The 21,738-nt window shown below is 38.3% G+C and overlaps 1 protein-coding gene across 1 annotated transcript in view; it reads right to left on the bottom strand.

Annotated features, from left to right (window-relative positions):
• LOC127449681 (hematopoietic progenitor cell antigen CD34-like) overlaps window positions 1-10,706 on the bottom strand; it is a 40,354-nt gene extending 29,648 nt beyond the window's left edge. Inside the window, exon 1 of the mRNA XM_051713246.1 lies at window positions 10,515-10,706. Coding sequence (XP_051569206.1) covers window positions 10,515-10,632 — 118 coding nt within the window. The 5' untranslated portion in view covers window positions 10,633-10,706. The remainder of the gene's footprint in view (window positions 1-10,514) is intronic.
• Window positions 10,707-21,738: the final 11,032 nt, after the last annotated feature.

Raw genomic sequence — 21,738 nt, 5'->3', positions numbered from 1 at the left:
GTGTTGAGATTCTTTGAAAATTTGGTTCAACATTTTGGGATTCCCAGATCTCAGTTGTTTAGGTATTTACAGCTGCGCCACCTGCTCTGTACTATTTTTGGCAGACACTCTGGGAGTGGTGATTACTGCTTTTGGAAAATGTCATGAGACATCAGTGTATTACTCCCTGCTAATTCAGAGTCTGGGGGATGGAGTTTTAACTTCAATCACGAGATTATGGAAGAATGATTTAAACTTGGTATTTGAGTATGGGCTAGGATTCTAAAAAACATCAAGTCTGCATCTAGAGATGCAAGGGTGCGCCTTATGGAATTCAAGATTTTACATGGATTCTATTGGACCCCCTCTAGATTGTATAGGCTTGGTCTTAAAGACACACCCACTTGCTGGTGATGCCAATAAGAAGATGGAGACTTAACCCATGTCTTTTGGTGGTGTGTTAAGATCCAAGAATTTTGATTGAAGGTTCAGAGTTTTATGTGTGACGTATTGGGCACTCAGATTTAATTTTGCCCCAGACTCTGTATTTTAGGTGATGGAGCAGTCATCAATATAGTGAATAAACACATAAAAAACTGGGTCCTAACAGTGTCATGATCGCCAGGCAAATAGTTTAAGGGGATGGAAGTCGGCTGGAGCACCCCCATTTCAGGAGTGGTGCTCGGAGATTGGGAGGGTGGTGGCTTTTGAAGAAGGATCATCTAGAAGACTGGGGAATTTGGACTCGTTTGTGGGGAAATGGGGCAAATATCTGATGTTTTTGGAGGGCTCTCGGGGAGGGGCAGTGGAGAGAGGGGTGTAGTTGTTAATGTGTGTGATTATTTATATATATATATATATATATATATATATATATATATATATATATATATATATATATATATATATATATATAAATAATTTGTTTGTGTGTGTGTCTATAATCATATGTGACCACTGTGATGTTGTTGAGGGTCAGGGTGGGGTTGGGGATTTGGAGGGGTAATAATGGGGGTTAAATATTGATTCTGTGTATATATGTTTTGTTTTTCTTTGTTTAATATATGAATCAATAAAAATGTTAATTACAAAAAAAAACAAAAAAAATTACTGTTACTACTGTAAAATCGTGAAACATTTTAGTAAGGGCGATGATGTGTAATTTGAAAAACCTTTATTTTGGCACATGGCACAGTATTGTCTCTTTTCCTCATCAGTGCTGTTTATAATGTTAAGGCTGTCTAGCTGTTTGGGAAGTTTGACTTCCTCCATAGAAAATTCTCAGTAGAATTTTAAATGGGTCACACAAGTTTTGTGGTCTGTGTCGCAATATCATGAGACGCACGGTCGACTTGCGCAAGTAATCTGCTCTGCACTATCCTATCTCTAGACTGATCATATTTAGAGAATCCCAGTTACCAGGAAATCCCCCATTGACCAGAAAATCAGGAAAACCAGGATTCAAATATGCTTCAAAAGATGGGAAGCATATTTAGCATGTATAAAGCGCAGAGTGTGAGATGATTTTTTTTAAAATTTGCTTCAATGCAGGAACCAACATTTAAATAATTATTCCCGCTTCAGTTCCACTCAACAACTGAGCAGTTCAAAACAAAAAGCATTTGTGGCTAGACTGAAATCATTCGGGCTTGAGCCCTAGCAATGCCCAAGACTGTTTTGCCAAAGATGGACCACTGGTATTAAAAGGAACACCCAACAGATGTAGAAAAAGAAGTCCCATTTTACAGGTAAACAAGCCGATCACCTTTTAGATACAGACATCGCCTGTCAGTCAACTTGAGAATGTACACGTGCATTAGCTGAAAATTTGAATTTTTTTGCATGATCACAGTCTAAGAAGCACAATTTATAATACCATTGTTGTCAGATTTTACTGCTGATTTGAAATGCCAGTATGTTCTTTGATTGTAAACTTGACCAACCGTTTTGGAGATTTCGGTCTTTCCCCATTCAAGTAGATAGGAGTTATACTTTTATGCTGCTATTTTACATAGAAAAATAGCTGCCCGGAAGCATTCTAAAGATGTCCGCCGAGTGGACTGACTTGCTTTGACTGAAAGGGATTTTGGTGATGCCCCTGCTGTTTTCTAACAAACTATTTCTTTTCCATCTGTGAACAATTGTATTAGCCGTGTAAAGTATACCCTGATGCTAGCCTTCTGTTCTTTACACCAAAAGTTACAATTTTAGTGTTTTGTAAATCAAGTAGGATTAGCTAGCTTCCTAAGAATAATAGATTCCACTAGTCTATGCAATTCATTTTCCTGTTATGAATGTAACTGGCTGAAGTTTTTAAACAAATGAATACTGTACATGCCTGGTAATTTGCAGTGTAAAACTAGACTAGACTACATACACAGTACTTTTTAACAGTAACAGTCATCAAAGCTCACCATTTAAAAGACATCTTGATGTGTTATTAGCATGGCAAATTAGCTAAAGCATTCTTTGAGTTCACTGAAGAGTACATTTATAAACTTGCTGCGACTGTCTGGATGTATGGCAATAAAACTATTTTAAATGATCTATTAGATGTTGTCCACATACATTTTTTAGCATTATACTCTAAATGTTTGTCAACAATTGTCTCATTTTTGTCTGTTTTTATCGTAGAAGCATCTGAGACAAAGTTGCTTAAAAACATAGCTAAAGACTTTATGAGAGCACAATTTTGAGCAATTCAAAATGGTATTCTTCTATACATTTTACAATTATACACTTATATTATGGATTAAATTCACTGGTAAGGGATATTTTCATCCCTGAGCTGAAATTACAATATGGATTTACATTTAATTACACTAACAAAAGGTGCTGAAGACATCAAAATTACATTCAAGGTTCTTGTTTTCTCCTCCTCCTCTCCTTCAAAATCTGCCCTCCTGTTTTGCCAAGACCATTTTGCTTAACATGACCTCACCTTAGTGGTATTCACTCATTCATGCACCCCTCCTGGGCTCTTACTGTACCAGCCTGATTCAGGTTTGTTTATGTCCTTACACAATAAAGCCAGCTTGCGTGTTTGGCTGGGATCGAACCATGGTCTGAAAATATATTTGGGTCTGTAATACAAGTGTTAAAATGTGTCATTTTTCAAACGATGCGTTATAGTAAAAGTGTTTCAATATCATAACATAGCAGTGTGTGAGAAATCGTGTGAAAAATAAGTGTTTATAAAGTCATAATCAGCCAGTGTAGTTGTGATTTGTGTAAAAAAAAAAAAAAAAAAAAAAAAAAAACTCCCCTATAGTGTTAATTTGAGAATTATGAGAAAAATATAGGGTGGTGCTTAATTTTATCCATCAAGAATTTATAAGTGAGCATTTATATAACTGAATGGAGCCAGGTGGTTGAAGAAAAGGGCTTGAAAAGTAAGGTCAGACAATTGTTAGCCAAAAAGAAAAGTACTTTCAGTTGCAGAGCAAATTATTTTATTCTAATAAAAGATTACAAAGAGAAACATATTTATTTTTACTTAGCCAACATGCACTGAAGAATTGTGCACAATAAGACCTGGGAGTTAAGTAAATAGTAAATAATAAAGGTTCCAGTTAGATGAAAATAAAAATAACAACAATAATAATAATAATAGATTTTACAGCCTGATACCATAGTCGAACAAAGTTCCACAAAGAACTTTTAATTCTCTAGTTCTTTAGAAAACCATTTATGTACTAGAGCTCTAAAGAATCCAAAAACCATTGCACTGATCTAAAGAACCTATAATGTAACATCAAGAACCAAAAAATGGTCTGGTGCTGCCATGAACCACTGGACAACTTTATTTAAGTATTGTAGAGAAGAAAATTAAATTAAGATTGCAGTGCTAACACCAAATTTCTCTGACATACTTGCCCATCACAGCTGTTGCATTGTGCTATAGAAAGTATATCAGGAGGTGAGAGCAACTTGATATACAGTTTAACTATACCGTTGACCTGTTACCATCAAGTGACTCTTGAATCCCTGCCCAGAGTTCTACAACGTTTCAGTCTCTAAAAGGAAATGGAATGTTTTACAACCCCTTAACTTCAGGACAGCGTAAAGCAGCCCTATGGAGCAGCAAACTGCTCCCCTTTGGTCTATTGTTTCATGTGGTGTGTTCACAAAATTTTTCAGTGTGTAAATGAATTTGCTTTTGAGCAAAGGGAGCAAAAATGTATAATACCTGAGATTTGTTTTCTCTAAAATCCTCCCAAGTGTTCTGAATTCCAACAAAGTCTGACTTTGAACTCACTTTTAACACTATCTGCCATGGGATGTCTTTCTGGTAATGCTTCTTCACAGTGAATATCTTGATGAATGGTTGTTCAGATTCAATGCCCCATTATTGTTCATTGTACACCAGTTGCTGTATATACAGTATGGCATATGTATGCATACTGTAGAAAATGATTGGACACTTAAGCCCCCCCCCATGTTCTCCAAGCACTTTTTTCGCAGCAATTTTCATATAAAATTAATGAAAATGCTGAAAATGTGCTTTATCAATTGACAAGCGGTTGCTAGGTATTCATACAATAAAAGTAATCTCAAAATAGCTACATATTGACCAATTCATTGATCTGGCTGATGTATATTGATTTCTCACTATTTTATATTGAAAAAAAAAAATAAAATAAAAAAATAAAATGCATGAATTTGGAAAGCAGAAAAAAAAAATTTTTTTTGGAGTTTGGTTGTGCCAGTTGGTTCAGTTATCAGCAAATTGAGTTAGATAAAACCAAGCAGAAGCCACTTTGAAAAGGTTAACACAAACTGCAGTTCAGTAGTTGTGGTCTGTATGGTTGGTGGAACAAAGGAACCCTAAAAAAACGCATTAAAACATGAGTTTGCATATCTTACTGGAATGTGTGAAAATATTTTTTGGTCAGATGAGAAGATAGAGCCTTTTATTCGAGAAAAAAGAAAAAAGAAAAAATTCAAAACATTATGTGTAGTGAAAATCTACCACTGCCCACATATCAGAAAACACCATTGAGAGTGGACAGAGAAATGCTAGCATCATTGGTGGGGTTGCTTTTCATCAGCAGTAATTGGACTTTTTTTTTTTTTAAATAGAGAGAGGAGTAGGTGCTGCATAACACAAGGAAATACTGCAAGAAAACCTTGACCCCAAGCCCAGAGTATATTGAGATTGGAGGGACTCAGGAGCTAATGTCCTACAATGGCACAATCAAAGCTCTGATCTCAGTCCAATAAGAATCTTTGCTACTAGTGTCCGAAACAGTATCCCACTAACCTAAAATAAACAATAGCATAATCTGCCAGAAAGAACAGATCAAATTCAAACAGTTTGCAATCAAACATTTAAACAGTTTCTCTGAAAGTCTTTCATTGGTGTCATTGCTGTGACAGGTGGCTCCACAAAATATTAATATCTGAGGAAAGAATACATCCATAGCATGTTTCATAGAGTTTGTTTGTTAAAGGGTAAAAAGTTTAAGTTTTCTGCAGTAAAAGGATACTACAGTTAGAACAACTTCTACAGTACGACAATATTCATCCATATTTTATCCTCACTTCATGCAAATTTGGTTATTTTTGTTAGATAAATCAAGTGTTCTAAATTGAAGAGAAGGCATCAAAAGAAATATGCAACTATACGGAAATGTCCCCCATAAGCAGATACATCATCTATTGAATAATAATAAAAAACCTCATCTGGTGAACTACAGTATATTCAAAATCCTTAATCTGGTGAATATTTAGGCTATAAAAAGCTTCATTTGGTAAATACTTAAATATAGAGCAGCTAAGCGAAGCCTAGTCTCAGTCATTTCAAAATAAAAGCCCAGAAAGAAGTGTATTTTGGACCTTTAGTCCAGTATTACGCTCTATATATATATATATATATATATATATATATATATATATTACTGTCTGATTAATCTACCTTTTAATAGTCCTTTTCAATCACCTTAATTAACGGTATCGCCAAAATCCACTATTGTTCGACCTCTAGAATTAACATCCAAATATCTTACTTATACAGGTAGTTGTCTCTGCATATTAAAGGGATCTTCCAGATAAGCTCAATTGTCAGCATTTGTGGTGTAATGTTTTTTTACCACAAAAGTGAATTTTAACATGAAAATGTCTTATTCTTCACATAATGTTATATTGTCCTGGATCTCCTACCATCAGTGTTTAGAGTTCAACACAAACTAATTTGTTTTGTCTTTTTAGCAGCATGCTTTTCAGGAGGAGAGCTGATGTCAATAATTGTCCAAATATACAGTACATACGCACATAGACTTGTTTTCTCATCCTCCCTGCCCCACAAACGAGCCCCTTAAAACAGGAAACATTTGAAGCCCCTCCCCATGCCCCTTCAAAACAGATGTTATATCTACTCTCCCCCTTCTCCCAATTCATCAACCCATCTTCATTCCCTTCACTTTTCCCCTCACAGCACTCACAGGAAGTTACATCCTTCATTCGATTACTGTCTCTGACTTCCCCCAAACCCTCTGGAAATTCCCAGTTCATGGAATGTTTCAACATTCCAGCCCCAGGAACGCTTGAATAACAGGATCGGATGGACTCCTTTGAAACCAGAAAGCACTGAGTAAGGAATGAGTAAGAAAACTATCATGAAAGAAAGGTGGCAGAAGGGGTGGGGTTGCCAATAAAGTGGTATACTGTGATTCATAAAGGGGCAGTTCACCCAATATTAAATTGTCATCATTTACTGACCTTAATGTTTCAAAGGAGATATTAGGCAGAATGCTATAGGGACTGACCTTCTCAGTCACCATTCACTTTCATTGTATGGAAAAATCTGCAATGAAATTGAATGGTGTCTGAAGTTGTTAGTACCTAGCATTCTGCCTAACATCTACTTTTGTGTTCCTATGTCACCATTCACTTTGAGTGGTGAATGATGACAGCTTCAGTCACCATTCACTGTCATAGTATGAAAAAAATGCAATGAAAATGAATGGTGACTGAAGCTGTGAGTTCTTAAAATTCTGCCTAACATCTTTTGTATTTCATGGATGACAGAAAGTCATATGGGTTTGGAATATGATAAGGGTAATCATGGCAGAATTTTTTTTTTTTTTTTTTTGGTGAACTATCCCATTAAGGCAAAATTCCAAATCGCAGATTCTCCTGGAGCTGAAAGCATGCTCATTGCACCATACCGCTTCACACTTGGTAACACTGACAGTGAGTCAGCTGCTATAACCGATCAGTTTTATTATAGCAGATGTATGAGCATATGCTTCCAACCCCCATTTCAAATACATCTGTCACTTATTCCTACTAAATGCAAAGAGAATGTCCCGAAATCTCTTTAAATCTCAAAAAGCATAGACAGTTGTAGTAAAAGTAATCCATATGACTCCAGTGGATAAATTAATGTCTTCTAAAACGATACGATCGCTTTGGGTGTGAAACAGATCAACATTTAAGTTGCTTGAAGGTTTGCTCTAAACCCCTAACACATGCCCTATTTAGCATGTTACTCGTACCTGCATCCTTTGTGCTATGGACTTGAATGATACCTCAATTTGTGTTGTTGGTTGAGGAGAGGTGTGCTATTACTTTTCTTAAGAATCAGCCTTGTGGGGGCCTTGGTAGCTCAGCAAGTAAAGATGCTGACAATCACACCTGGAGTCGCAAGTTCGAATCCAGGGCGTGCTGAGTGACTCCATTCAGGCTTCCTAAGCAACCAATTGGCCCGGTTGCTAGGGTGGGTAGAGCCACGTTGGGTTAACCTTCTCGTGGTCGCTATAATGTGGTTCTTGCTCTCAGTGGGGCACGTGGTGATTTGTATGTGGATGCCGCAGAGAATATCATGAAGCCTCCACACGCTCTAGGTCTCTGCAGTAACGCACTCAACAAGCCGTGTGATAAGATGCATGGATTGACTGTCTCAGATGCAGAGGCAACTGAGATTCATTCCCAGATTGAGGTGAGTCACTAACGCCACCACAAGGACCTTGAGCACATTGGGAATTGGGCATGCCAAATTGGGGAGCAAAGGGGAGAAAATCAGACTTGTGATTTTCACTATAAAATGGGCCAAAAAAAAATCCCATAGACTTACATTAAAGGAACCCAAGCCAAATCTGTCGAATGTTCTGTGTTCAAAACAAGTTAAGCTCAATTGACAGCATTTGTGGCATATGATGTTGATTGCCACAAAAAAAAAAAAAAAAAAAAATATATATATATATATATATAAAAAAATATGACAAAAATGACATTTTAACATTCATAAATTGGCCCATTCCATAAAGGTGAGCTCTTTTGAATTGGACCAGTTAGGAACCACCTAGCAACCACCCAAAACACCCTAGCAACCACCAAGAACATCCTAGCAATGACCTAGAAACCATTTAGAATGCTTTTGCATTTACATAGCAAAGCCTTAGCAACCACCTAAAACACTCTAACTGCCTAGCAACAGCCTAGCAAAGCCACCAGTCAGAACATCTTAAAAACACTGAAGAAAAACTCTGGCAACACCCACAACACTCTAACATCGTTGTGGTGACTTTTGCACAGGCAGGCGCCACTCACATCTTTTAAACACTATCGACACACTTTCATTCATAATTTCAGTCTCTCTAACTTTCATTGTTTCCCTTTGATGTTGAGAAATTGGTGATCATTTAGAACTTTCTAAATCATTTCGGTTCTGGAGTGCTTGACTCAAGGACAGATGGTCCTCTTCTGCTAAACTAAGTGTTCCCTTAAGAATGGTGGAATTTGAGACTAAAATAATCCAGTTAAAGGGAAGAAGTAATGTAACATTGCACACCACTCTACTCTCTCTCTCTCACTTCAACATCATGCCCCCCAACCTCTGACCCCTCAGCCCCTCTTCCTCTCTCAGTAAACAGGTGTGGGGCCCATATTGTCCCACCCATACAGGGAGGGCAACAACCATATTGAGGAATGACAGGCTCTTATGTTTCTAATCAGACACTCCATGAGCAGCCCAACCCCTTTACACCCTGCCAAAGCATCATTATCAGTAGAGCTCGTACCCCTTTCAAGCTATAATAACTGAGATATGGGACCTAAGCCAATGAGAGCTGAATCTGCACTTGGTTGTCGTGGATAAAGGAATGCACACAGTACATTGCCAAAAACCTACCTTGTAAAATAAAAGCTTTAGTATTGCGAGAAGAATATGATGACTGAAATAAATACAAACTAGATTTTATGAAGAAGTGAGTGGTGCAAGACTCTCTGCCATGATGCTAGGGTGTTGTGCTGTGGAGTTGCTAAGGTGTTTTGAATGGTTTTAGTACATTACTATGGGTTGCTAGGGTGTTCTTGATGGTTACTTGGTGGTTTCTTATTGCCCAAGTAAAAAGAGTCCACCTTCATGTCTTGAATCCTTCCTTCAATGTACAGTAAACCAAGAGGGTATTTGGATATATTACTCTGGAAAAGTAACTGCACACTTCTCTTAAACAAGCCACAGGATTTGAGGTGGAGTACAAACGGTGCAGAATGAGTTACACACCAAAGTTTACTACTTTGGTGTAGGGTTAGGGGTTAGGATTAGAATTAGGGTTAAGGACACATAACCCTGGTCCCATTAGCAAGTACCTCTAATGAAAGAATCCAAAATCACAATGATGTAACAGTTATTTTATAAATGTAATCAACTCGTGCAATCAACTCATTAATTCATGTTTAAGAGCTTTTTCTATATTGCTAATAATTTCTGCATGGATTTTTTTCATATAGATGACCAAGAATGTTCTTTTGTCAATAATTGTTGGCTTATATCTGCATACATGAGCAAAACGGACATATAGGATCCCTGCCATATAACATGTTTGGCAGAATGGCAAAAAGAGATGATATATTGCCAACACTCCCTTACATTTTGGAATACCACACCTCTTGTTTACAGTTTTCATGGAGTAGCTACTTAAAATATAATTTGTTTCCTTTTTCACCTTTGTAAAAAAAATAAAAACGAATAGGTCTATAATATATGCATTATATCATATGGTTTAAATATTTTTGTTGCCAAGGGTCCCTCAGTTGCTCCTATTCACCTTGATGCTTCATAGCCTTGAATGAATAAAACCCTCTTATACCTAATGGAAAAACAACAGATGGAGAATATTTCATATACAGATGCACACAAGGCAATCTGGTAATATCATAAATGCACAGATACAGTTTGTTTGTGAGAGAGCAATTAAAAATGATCCCAAACCTTTAAATTCTTGAAAATCCAACTTTTAAAATGTATTGTTATGATGCAAAGGGGTGTGGCATTCTTGTAGATACAGAACTATTGGAACAGACTAGAAACTAATGCAGAATTGCAAGTTCTGAAAATGGAGACTTTTGTCTGATAGATGCAATGCAAAGAAAATGCCAACGTTATGGCTAAAAGAAAGTTAAGAGTACAACAAAAACCCTTTTGAAAGCGATCTTAAAGCACCCCACCCTCCTCCCTTCTAAAACTGCACAACATCTTCCAACATCACAACATCTGCAGTGAAATAAAATAAAAGCAAAATGTTACTCACCTTGAAAACAAACAGCCAGAAGACAGAATATGAATGCAGCATTTAACGTTTTGTAACATTTTCTCATTCTTTTTGTCGCCATCCTAAATGTGTGTTTGTCTGCACGGTCCTGGAGCATGTGGTGTGACTGTGGCTGTGAGTGTACTATGTGTGTGTGTGTGTTAAAGAGAGAGAGAGAGAGAGAGGTTTAGGTTTCCTTTCAGAGTGAGTGTCACACTGAGGGATAAAGCAATGCCTGTGCTCTTACAGATTCATGAGTACCCCTGCCCCCTCTCTTTCTCTCTCTATCTGCTCCTCTCACTAGTTGTTTTGTTTTTCTTTTCTATTTTTTTCTCCAATTACCTTGAGCTGAGCTGTAATTAAGCTGTAATATAAATTGAATGGCTTAAACTGCATGTTTTTATATTTTAAAGACAAATTAAGACATTTAAGACATCCATGCAAATTATTCATGCGGCTGATGGTATTCTGAGATGACCTCACATATAATATCTCATTCATTTAACTATCAACCTAAGACAAAGGAAAAAACACTGTATTCGAGTGTAGATACCTTGTGACATGTGTCTGACAAATCTAAACTGCACTAGTTAAGTTATCTAAAGCACTGAAGGGAAAGAGAAAGTAAACATCTGGATATTCAATTCCCCTTAATTTCCCATTTTAAGTCCTGTAACCCTAGAAAAAGACACTTTGCATTACAGTTGTATATGCTCACATTAGTTAACACTATTGTTAACATGAACTCACAATGAACAATGTATTAATTTTGATTAATGTTAATTTTGCACATATAATAATGCATTTTAATATTAAAAGTTACATACATTAACATTTGATAATGCATAATGAAATGACATGAGTGATATTATATTTGTAAAAGTAATTGCTGTAAAAACTATTGTTTATTGTTAGTTTATGATACCTAATTCACTACCCCAAATTAACATGCAGAACATTTTTGTAAAGTGTTATCTAAAGATCTGCATTTAAATGCATTTAAAATTATAATGTAGATTTCAATGGCAGCCCAGCTGTAGGTCAGTGGAATTAAGTGTCTGTTGTTGAGTTTTCTGTGTTATGTTAATGCATATTTCCCTGTCGTAGGAACTCGAGCTGCGTAATCACTATGGCACATATCTGAGTGTCACGTGGTCTGAAGCCTTTATACAATCACACCAATTTGTTGGCTGATGGCGCTTAAGCGACGCACCTAGGGAGCTACTGTACATCACAGGCTCCATAAAGGTGCCATTGAGTCAGATTTTCTGTTCTTCAGTGCATGATTTTGTCTAAGCCAGTGTTTGCTTCTAGTGACTCACATTGAAGCTAGGATTATTAATTCTCCCTTTTGACTGGCGAATACGTAAGGATGTCGTTTATACAGCGTAAATTTCAGAGCAATTTTAATTGGGTTTTTCTAAACATTACAAGGGTCTGATGGGGACAGCAGTGCTTTTCGAGGCTCGCAATTTCACACCACGAGGCGTTATCCCCACTTGTTCCAGTAAGGCAATGGAGGAGTGGCCTCTGCCTTTCTCTCTCTCCCCTCCCCGTTCGAAACTAATTGCTTGCAGTGGAGGGGATCATGCATGGACCTATGAGCACGGCCATAGAACGAGGGGGCTGGAATAAGAGAATATTCCCCAAAGGAGTGATGGTGAACCAATGCGCGGAGTGCGCTGTTGGTGCCATTATTCTTTCAGTTTTCTATCAGGAGATGTGAGGTATTTTAACTTGTTTTTTTTTTTTTCGCCCATTCATGGACCACGTGGGCGTTCTCTGCTCGATTTTCCGGTGCTGGCATGGATGTCGCTCTTTTCAGTCAGCTGTTGGATCTACACACTATGGTTTTGCAGTCCATCTTAGCACATCGCGTTAAGGAATGCCTTTAAGTTAATATTGACTCCGTTTGGACTTTCCCTCATTTTCCCCCCGAGGCTTGTGTTAGGGAATGAGTTGGTGTGAACATTAAAAAAACACTTCCCGAATTCAGCCTCTGTCTCCATAACCAAGGGTCTCGAGACACGTATAACAGTATTCGATATTCATCAAGTGCAAGTGTACACAAAACACACAGTGAACATAAGCACCACACATTGTCCCCCCATAAAGAATGCTGGGGCTTTTGTGGTGAACCTGCTTGCTTTCAATGCCCTCCATGTTCACACATTCTTTCCCATTCTATGCTAGGGAAGATGGTTTATCTGGCGTTCTCTGCTGTATATACATTCAGAGTGACCACTTTTTATAATTGCCTGATCAAATTTGGCCTCTGTCTCCATGACCAAAGGTTTCAAATAATGCATAATAGAATTCGATGTTCATCAAACACAAGTGTACACAAAACACAATGAACATAAGCATAACACGTTGTCCACCCATAAAGAATGCTGGGGCTTTTGTGGTGAACCTGCTTGCTCTCAATTCCCTCCATGTTCGCACATTCTTCTCCGTTCTGTGTTAGGGAAGATGGTTTATCTGGCGTTCTCTGCTGTAAATATATTCAGAGTGACTGCTTTTTATAATTGCCTGATTGAATTCAGCCTGTCTCCATGACCAATGGTTTCGAGACATGCATAACAGAATTCAGTGTTCATCAAGTACAAGTGTACACGAAACACAGTGAACATAATCACCATATGTAGTCCCCCCATAAAGAATGCTGGGGCTGTTGTGGTGAACCAGTTTTCTAAAAATAAACATTCCCCCCAATGTTCATACCCTGTTTAAAATACTAGCGAAAAGTTTTATTCTGTCAGTGTCCCTGCTGTAGATACATTTCAGGGTGCTCATTTTTATGCCTAAATACAATAAAGGCAAAACATTATCAAATTCCTTCAACCAGCCACAGTATTGGAGGAGTGAAGGCTTCCCTCCGCTGTGCTGCTGGTTCTGGGGCAGTTGCCAAAATTAAGCCAAGCATGCCATCTAGTGGTTCCCCAAAGGGTCATGCTGCAGGCAAGAGCCATGCATTAATTCCTCTGTCTGCCCGTCTGTTGGTTTGGAAGCAGCTGAAGGGTTTTTCAAGCTGAGTACTTCAAATGATAATCATGGTTATGTCATCCAATTCAGGCGGCTTGCATCCCATTCTGGATTTGAGATGTTTGATTTTCACTCTAATTAAATATCAATACAAAATGTGGACGCAGAAACAAATAATGTCACAAGTGCAGCCGGGGGACTGGTTTGTGACAGATTTGAAGGACGCTTATAAAAAATGTCCATAATTAGATTGCTCCGAAGCACTGGCGTTTTCTCAGATTCGCTTTCGGGGGCAAAGTGTATCAATTTGAATCTTTCCTTTTGGACTTGCACTGGCACCACGCATTTTCACAAAATGCTTGGATTCAGCATTGACACCCTTGAGTCTTCAAGGCATCTGCATTTTGAATTATCTTGATGGTTGGTGTTAGCCCACGTGGAGACTTTGGCTGCGCAGCATCGAGATGTCATTCTCAGCCATTTGAGCAATCTAGGGCTGCGTGTAAACCTAGACAAGAGTGTCCTGTTACCAGGGCAACAGACTCTGTTAATAGGTGTGGAGCTGGACTCGCAGGTGATGCAGGCATGCCTGTCTCCAGCTTGCATTTCTGTCATTCCTGGGCATGTTGTATGCAAGACCTTTTCAGTGCTGGATGAACTCCACAAAGGGACTTCAACCACTGATGCATGCGTTCCCTCTCTTCAAAGTGACGCGTGGATGCTACCAAACTCTGTTACCATGGAAACTGACCCACCTTCTGATGTTGGGCGTTCCGTTGGGACAGGTGTATCGCTGCAAGGTGATAAAGACAGACGCCTTCTCCACGGGCTGGGGTGCTGTATACAAGGGTCGTCCAGTCTCTGGTATTTGGATGGGCCAGTGGCAATATTGGCACATAAACTGTCTGAAATTGTTCACGTTGCTGCTGGCATTAAAGTTTTTCCTCCCGGAGATTCAGGACAGCCATGTCCCTCATCCGGTTGGACAACAGGACGGTGGGAAGGAGGGAGGAGTGCGCTCTCATGTCATGCTGAAGCTGGCACGTTGCATTCTTCTGTGGGTACGGGACAATGTGCTGTCTCTACGAGCCATACATGTTCTGGGCTGGTTGAATTTGGGGGTGTATCTCCTGTCCAGACAGGGTTTGGTGCCCAGAGAGTGGACATTACATCCTCAGATTTTGGAACAAATCTGGAGAAGGTTCGGCAGAGCAGGAGTGGACCTGTTCGCTTCGAGCGAGATGTCGCACTGTCCCCTCTGTTTTTCCCTCTCACCCCCAGCACTGCTGGGCATCGATGCATTGGCACATCAGTGGCTGAGAGCATGTCTTTACACTTTTCGACCAATTATTCTGCTGCATGGGGCAGCATTTGGCACCCCCGGCCGGACTTCAGGAAGTTATGGGTATAGCCCCTCAGCGGGGCACTCTTTTGAATGATGGGTTATCCCTGTGGTTGATACCATTCTAAATGCAAGAGCTCCATTAACTAGGAGGCTTTATACATTCAGCTGGTGTATTTTTGCTTCTTGTTGTTGCTGTCGGTACAGTGCTGGAATTTTTGCAGGAGCGTTTCAGGGCCGGGGTTGCCCCGGCAATGCTTAAAGTCCATGTTGCCGCTGTAGCAGCTGAGCATGTTCTTATCAATGGAGTCTCTGTCAGTAGACATTCTCTTGTCTTTTGTTTTATGCGCAGGGTACGCAGGCTTAAACCTTTTCGTCCTGTCTGCATTCCTTTATGGGATTTATCTGTTGCTTTTGAGGCACTCTTGGGTGCTCCATTCAAGCCCTTGGCAACAGTCACTAATACGTTTTTGACTCTTAAAATGGCCCTGCTAGAGGCATTGGCAGCATTTAGTAGAGTTGGTGATTTTTGCATGCCCTGTCGATCAATCCCTTATGTATGGATTTTGCGCCAGGGTGTTCAAGGGGTTAAAACCTTGTTTGGACTATTTGCCCAAGGTTATTTCGACATCATTTTGCTCGCAGACTATTATTTTTTAGGCTTTCTATCCTCCCCCATTTGAGTTGGAGGAGCATGAAAGGTTGCATATTCTTTGCCCTGTTTGAGTGCTGTGAGTTTATGTTGACTGTACTAGCCAGTGGCTTAAGTCAAAACTGAATGCTCAAGTAGAATAATTTATACTTAGAAAACTCCTGATGTAGCTATAACAATGTAAAAAGCTCTTACCAATTTGCTTGAAGTGAAAATCAGTCCTCCTTTCCTGTTTAATTAATCAATCGCACGATCATGCAGAACATTTCAGGTTTTATATCCATAAGGATCTCTTTCTCAATGGTGATGAGGCAGTGATGACAGCCGACTCGTCAGCATCTCGTGCTCTTCGCTTTCAAATTACGTACATCACTTAAAGCATAATTGTGTCACTCAAGGCCAGCTAGAAGGCCTGGACTGGGACATATCCTAAAGACCACACCCACCAAGAACAAATAAATCAATCTGATTTGCTGATGAATCTGACAATCTGACTTCAGAATCCTATTCACTGCAGTGTTGAGGAATTCTGTGGAAATTCTGAAGGCCTAATGGGGTGGAGCTCAAACTCACGTGCTGCTTCAGGCATGCAATTTGTGAAACAGTTGTCATACTTTGCGTGTAAGCATTGAGGAATTAATTCTGAGTGGATAAACGTAGTTTTTTGCTATTCGTTTGTAGATGAATTAGGAGTGGAGATGAGAACAAAAGAATGTCAATGAGAACAAAAGGCTACTATGGGGGCAGTGGTAGCTCAGTGGTTAAAGGCTCTGGGTTACTGACCAGAAGGTCAGGGGTTCAAGCCCCAACACTGCCAAGATGCCACTGTTGGGCCCTTGAGCAAGGCCCTTGACCCTGTCTGCTCCAGGGGCACCATATCATGGCTGACTCTGCCCCCAGCTTAGCTGGGATATGTGAAAACAAAGAAATGTCACTGTGTATATGAAAAATGTATAATGTGTGACAATAATAAAGGCTTTCTTCTTCTATATGAAAGTACACTTACACATGTGTATAATTCAAGACTGATGTACATACATTTTACTGACATGAAACAAAGTCTATATTGTATATTATATGCTTGCATATTCATCTTCTTATGGAAAAAAAAATCATAGAAACATGGATTCTAGTATTAAATAAATTCTGCATAGGTCAGGCATCTGCTATGATAAGTGGAATTGTTTTGAGGCATTTGAAGGCATTTCGGGTAAATGATCTTCAGATGAGCCTTCCAGAGAAACTAAAATGTGTTGTTATTAATGCTTCTCTCAAAACAGATTGCTTGTTCTTAATCTGGGAAGTTAAATACTTGTCAGGAGTCCTAGAAGGATTTTAGGAAGCACTTCAGATCCCTGAAGGGTCTATCCATGTGGTTGGAGAGATTATTTTGGACTGCCACTGTTATGCCCTTGGGTAAAGTTCTGAAAAGTTTCTCTAGTGGAACTTGCAATGTGACTACTGTACATGAAGTCACTTTGGATAAAACTGCCTTATTGAAAAATCTCAGCATGAAATTAAGTAAAAATGAATGGATTGCAAGAAATGTGATTACTGTATATAATTATCACCACAACTCATCTTAATAAAATTGCTGTTAGGGGATCTATTAAATAACCAAAACCAAGTCAAGTCAGTTTTATTTAGGCCTATTTATTAAAGCTGTAAATTCGGCAACAGTAGTGGTGCCAAAAGAGTCCACAGAGTGAAGCCAAAAGCAAGTCATATTTTAGTTATAAATTATATAATACAGTCAATAGGAATGCATATTGTTTTCAGGGGATATGAACTTTCGAAGACAACATGTCGTTTTCCCATGTGTTCAGGTTGACTTTTTCTCAATACATATTGTTTGAGAGGAGCTTTACGAAAAAAGGAACCTTATAAGGCAAAGGCAACATTGGCAAAGAAAAAACTCCAAAATATTTCAAACTGTTTTAGACTCCCTATGTTTTAGCTCTGTTAATTGCAATATTGGCTTATCCTTAGGTCAGAGTTACCGAAAATGTTTTGATTACATGCATCATTCTAATACTTTGTGGAGTGTCACACTGTCTGCTACAGTTTAAAGTGATTTCTAGAATGTTTGGATTGTAAGACAGCATACAAGAATAAATCAGTTCAAATGTTACATAATCCTGTAGCAATCTACTTGATATATTGGTACATATTCTGTATTATTTCCAAAAACCATATAGATTTAACAACTTTAAGGCTATCTGAAGTTATGTGATTGTTTTCAGTCATGTAAATTGTACATACATGAAGCTAAACTGATAAAACAAGGCATTGTTATTGCCAGGGTCAGGGGTTCATTTTCTAGGGAAAGGTAATGATAATATGCACTATATACACTACCCTGCTTTGAATAAACAAAAATCTGTTAAATGAATTAATATAATGCACATATCATAGGTATGGTATTATCTTGAATTCAACACGTCTTAATAAATGCCTCTGGACTTCCTCTTTGAGGAATCCCCACCTCAGAATGTGACAACAATATTACAGGAAGTACAGCAAGGATGTCCTCTGAGAAGGCCATGCATTTCCCATTATGAAAATAAAGAGAATGAAATGGATTTCATGCAACACAGCCCATAGGCACTGTGTCACCTTGGGAACTTCTGAAAAGAGTTATGATACACATGATTAGCTTTCTTACTTTGAGGCATCAAAACTGTGTTTTGTGAGGCAAAGATCACAAGCTCGGTTCTACTGGTACCAACATATTTACAGTTAGCCAAGCAATGTGGACGGCACTTCCTATGGGAACCAAACACAGGTCTTTGTGATTATAAGTTACAAATTCAAGACTGAGCACCAAAGGTGTAAAACAGTAGGACAGTAAAATCAACATGAAATCAAAATTAATCCCATTTCAACTGATGTCACCAAGCCCTCTAATTTTTCAACACCGCCCCTACAATCACCTGGTTTTATTCTGGTAAGTAACACCCACTTTTCACAATCAAATCAATTCCTGATAGATAACATCAAGTCATCAATTTTTTTTTCTTCCATTGAATATCCTATTTCATTCGAAAATATGTCAGATCATAGAAGTATATGGGTTGTATAATAACTGATATGCTGGCTAATTTTGTATATGAGATAACTAACACCTGCCCATTTTGTAAATTCCATCAGGGTTGTGATGGAAATAATTTGTATTCCCAAAATTAAAGACGTACATAATTATCCTACATAATTATCAAATTAGTACCCCCTTGTGTCTTCCAACACAAGGGGGTACTTCCAACAGAGGAAATCTCAGAGTATCCTTAAGAGTTCTGAAGCAACTGGTTAATGTTAACTACTTTTCCAGTTTACATCCAAAGCATTGTACAGAGACTTTTTATTAACTTTTACTGCCTTAATGGCACTTCAGTTGTCTTTAGAGTCTAATTTTAGCCCAAATAGAGACAATATTAGAGGAGCACTATGCTTGCTTTAAGAGTGATTGTTATTGAACTGTTCCTTTGGCAATTATGAAGCTAGGGAGGTATAAGCACACATAAAAGTGTAATATCTCTCCATGCTTGTGAATATGGTGTTGCTATTGCTATGCAGAATAGCTCTGCAGGCTGCTGTTTTTGGGCACTTATACCTTACACTCTTAACAATAAAGGTCCCAATTACAACTAAAAAGAGTTTTTGAGCCTGATGCTACACTGTAAAGTCTAATGTTGTCATTACGGGAAAAATCAAGTTGTCTTTATTATACATTCCTAAAAATGTCCAGGGCTCATAACTCAAATTTCTATATTCCATAAACGTATTAATTTAAAAATATATAGACTTAAGGTTTTACGTGTTAATAACTCAAACGACTGATTCCATGGGGAATACCCATAGTCAGGGCCGTAGCAAGGTAACCTGGACACCCTCACTGTATTTTGCTATAGGCACCTTTCCATGGACCTTTGGGCCCCTAGAATCGTTATCACCCTTCACCCCACTAGGTTTGGCCCTGCCCATAATCCCTTGTACTTTAATTATTGAATCATGTTTCCTAGGTCAAAGGGAAATTTTGGGGGCATTTAAATAGTTGTTTTTAAGAATTCACAGAGGTTTTAGATCTTTTGTAATATTATGTTGTTTTTTTTGCAAATAGTTGTTTTGTGTGATGTCACCATTACGGTGATCTGTGTCTCCTTTGGTCAAGTTGGTCAAGGTCATCTCAGATGTCCTTGTGCATGTGCAACTAAAGTACAGATTAATATGTATTTCATTGAGAATTACATTTATTTAATGACTGACCAAGAATCGGTTATAATTTTCTTTATTTGAGCTGTGTTATTGTATGAACTAAATTTGAGTCTATTCAATTAAAAATTATAAAGTAGAAACAACAATATTTAAATGGCAAGTCTGAGTGAGTAACCATATTGCAAACCTAAGAACTAGTGTTGGAGAAGCTACTTTTGAAACTATAGTAAACTAAAGCTTAATCTATATATAATATAACCATCAGATTATATTGTTTAATTTTGCAACCATAGCAGTATTTATCTGGCTCAAGTAAATTAAAATATCAATTATGGGGACATAAAACAATTAGTGTGACAATAAATTGAACATGAGTAGTCTACAACATAAATTCACCAATTGACTAACCGTTGCTTTGGAAAATCAAGTTCGCATTATAGACTTGCCTGTGTGTGAAAAAACAAAACAACAAAACAAAAAGAAACACAAAGCTCTGAAGAATGAATTCAGCAATACTGAATGTTCTCAGTACTTCATTGGTGAGCTGTAATCATCAGGGATGGGTAGACACGCCTGGTCCATCATTCCACTGAAAGACATTACTGAAGTATGACAGATATTCTTCTTCACAGTATATAGTCACAACAACTCTCCTGTGTAACATTAGAATACCTAAGGTGATCCCTAATGTTGTCAATTTGTCTAAAAAATTAAGGATTTATTTTTGATAAAAGACATTTTCTTCTGAACATATCATTTGTCTGACATGGTGATTATACATGAATAATTTTTGCCAGATTTTATAGGTCATTTATGTTGTTGTAGTATTATGTGGTAAGGTCGTGAGTGATAAGAGTCATTCAGTTTGTTTCTTTCTAGCATAGGCTTCTTAGTTACTATTTGTCTAAAAATGTCATGTGGTTTTTTTTGTATGTGTGGTTCACACCCCAAAATTACATGACTAACAGAATACACTGGAAGTAAACGAACTGAGGGCATCAATGAGTAGTATCACAACAGACTCATAGAGTAAATGTGTCTAATACCTTCGTACAGACAGTTTCTACTTCTAAAACCCATGATCTTGTCAAACAGATATTCTGTAGTGCACAGTGGTACAGTTATTATGGGTTGTTTATCATAGAGCACCATGCAATACCGATCAACATGACAGTCATAACAAAGATTGGTGGTCGGTTTTGCAAAAAAAAAAAAAAAAAAAAGAAAAAGAAAACTTACAGGTCTGCAGCTATGGAGCTATTGACGATCCTTCAAGAATAATGTCAAATTACAGGTATAAATACTGATTGTACTGAAATGGTTTCATTGATTGAGGTCATAGAGTAAACAATGGAGACTGTTGGCTTACTAACTGTAAAACATTTTGTTGTACAGGATGAAGGGGGTTGTAGCAAGGTTTGAAATTATATAACTTATATATGTTGTGATTTATGATGCTATTGCTTTTAGTGTGGTAATCCAATGAACATGAGTCTTAATTTAATTCATTACAGATGCAGTTGTCAAAGTCTGAATTATTTTAAATGATTATTGAGGATTTTTGTTTTTTGTCAAGGGGGTGTCACTCGCAAGGGGAAGACACTGCGGAGACCACATCCCGCCCAGAGAAGGGAGGAAATACGTCACATGGTCTAACTGAGTCTTGTCGGAAGTATGTCATGTGGAGATGTCGTATGGTAGGTCCTACCCGAGGGGGGAGGAGTTTCTACTAACATGGTGACCGGGGGCAGAGGGGCCTCTGCCCAAGGAAGACACAGTTTACCGACAGGGAAACGATTCAGTGGAAGATATCACATGGGGTCACCTACGGGGAATCAGCACATTTGGAGCACCTACCCCAGTACAGGGTCAAATTAGCACATGTACTGCTCCGGCAGCGAGTTTCTCCGCAAACTCGTCTGCCACAGGGCTAAGGAGGAATGTCATCCAGGGATCACAGCTTGTGAACACGACTGCGGGTCAAAAGCATACGTCTTCACCTCAAGAGAGGGGAAAGGCGCTATACGCAAGCG

The sequence above is a fragment of the Myxocyprinus asiaticus genome, chromosome 12 (assembly GCF_019703515.2).
Source record: "Myxocyprinus asiaticus isolate MX2 ecotype Aquarium Trade chromosome 12, UBuf_Myxa_2, whole genome shotgun sequence".
Classification (NCBI taxonomy): Eukaryota; Metazoa; Chordata; class Actinopteri; order Cypriniformes; family Catostomidae; genus Myxocyprinus; species Myxocyprinus asiaticus.
This window is presented reverse-complemented; position numbering and strand designations above follow the sequence as displayed.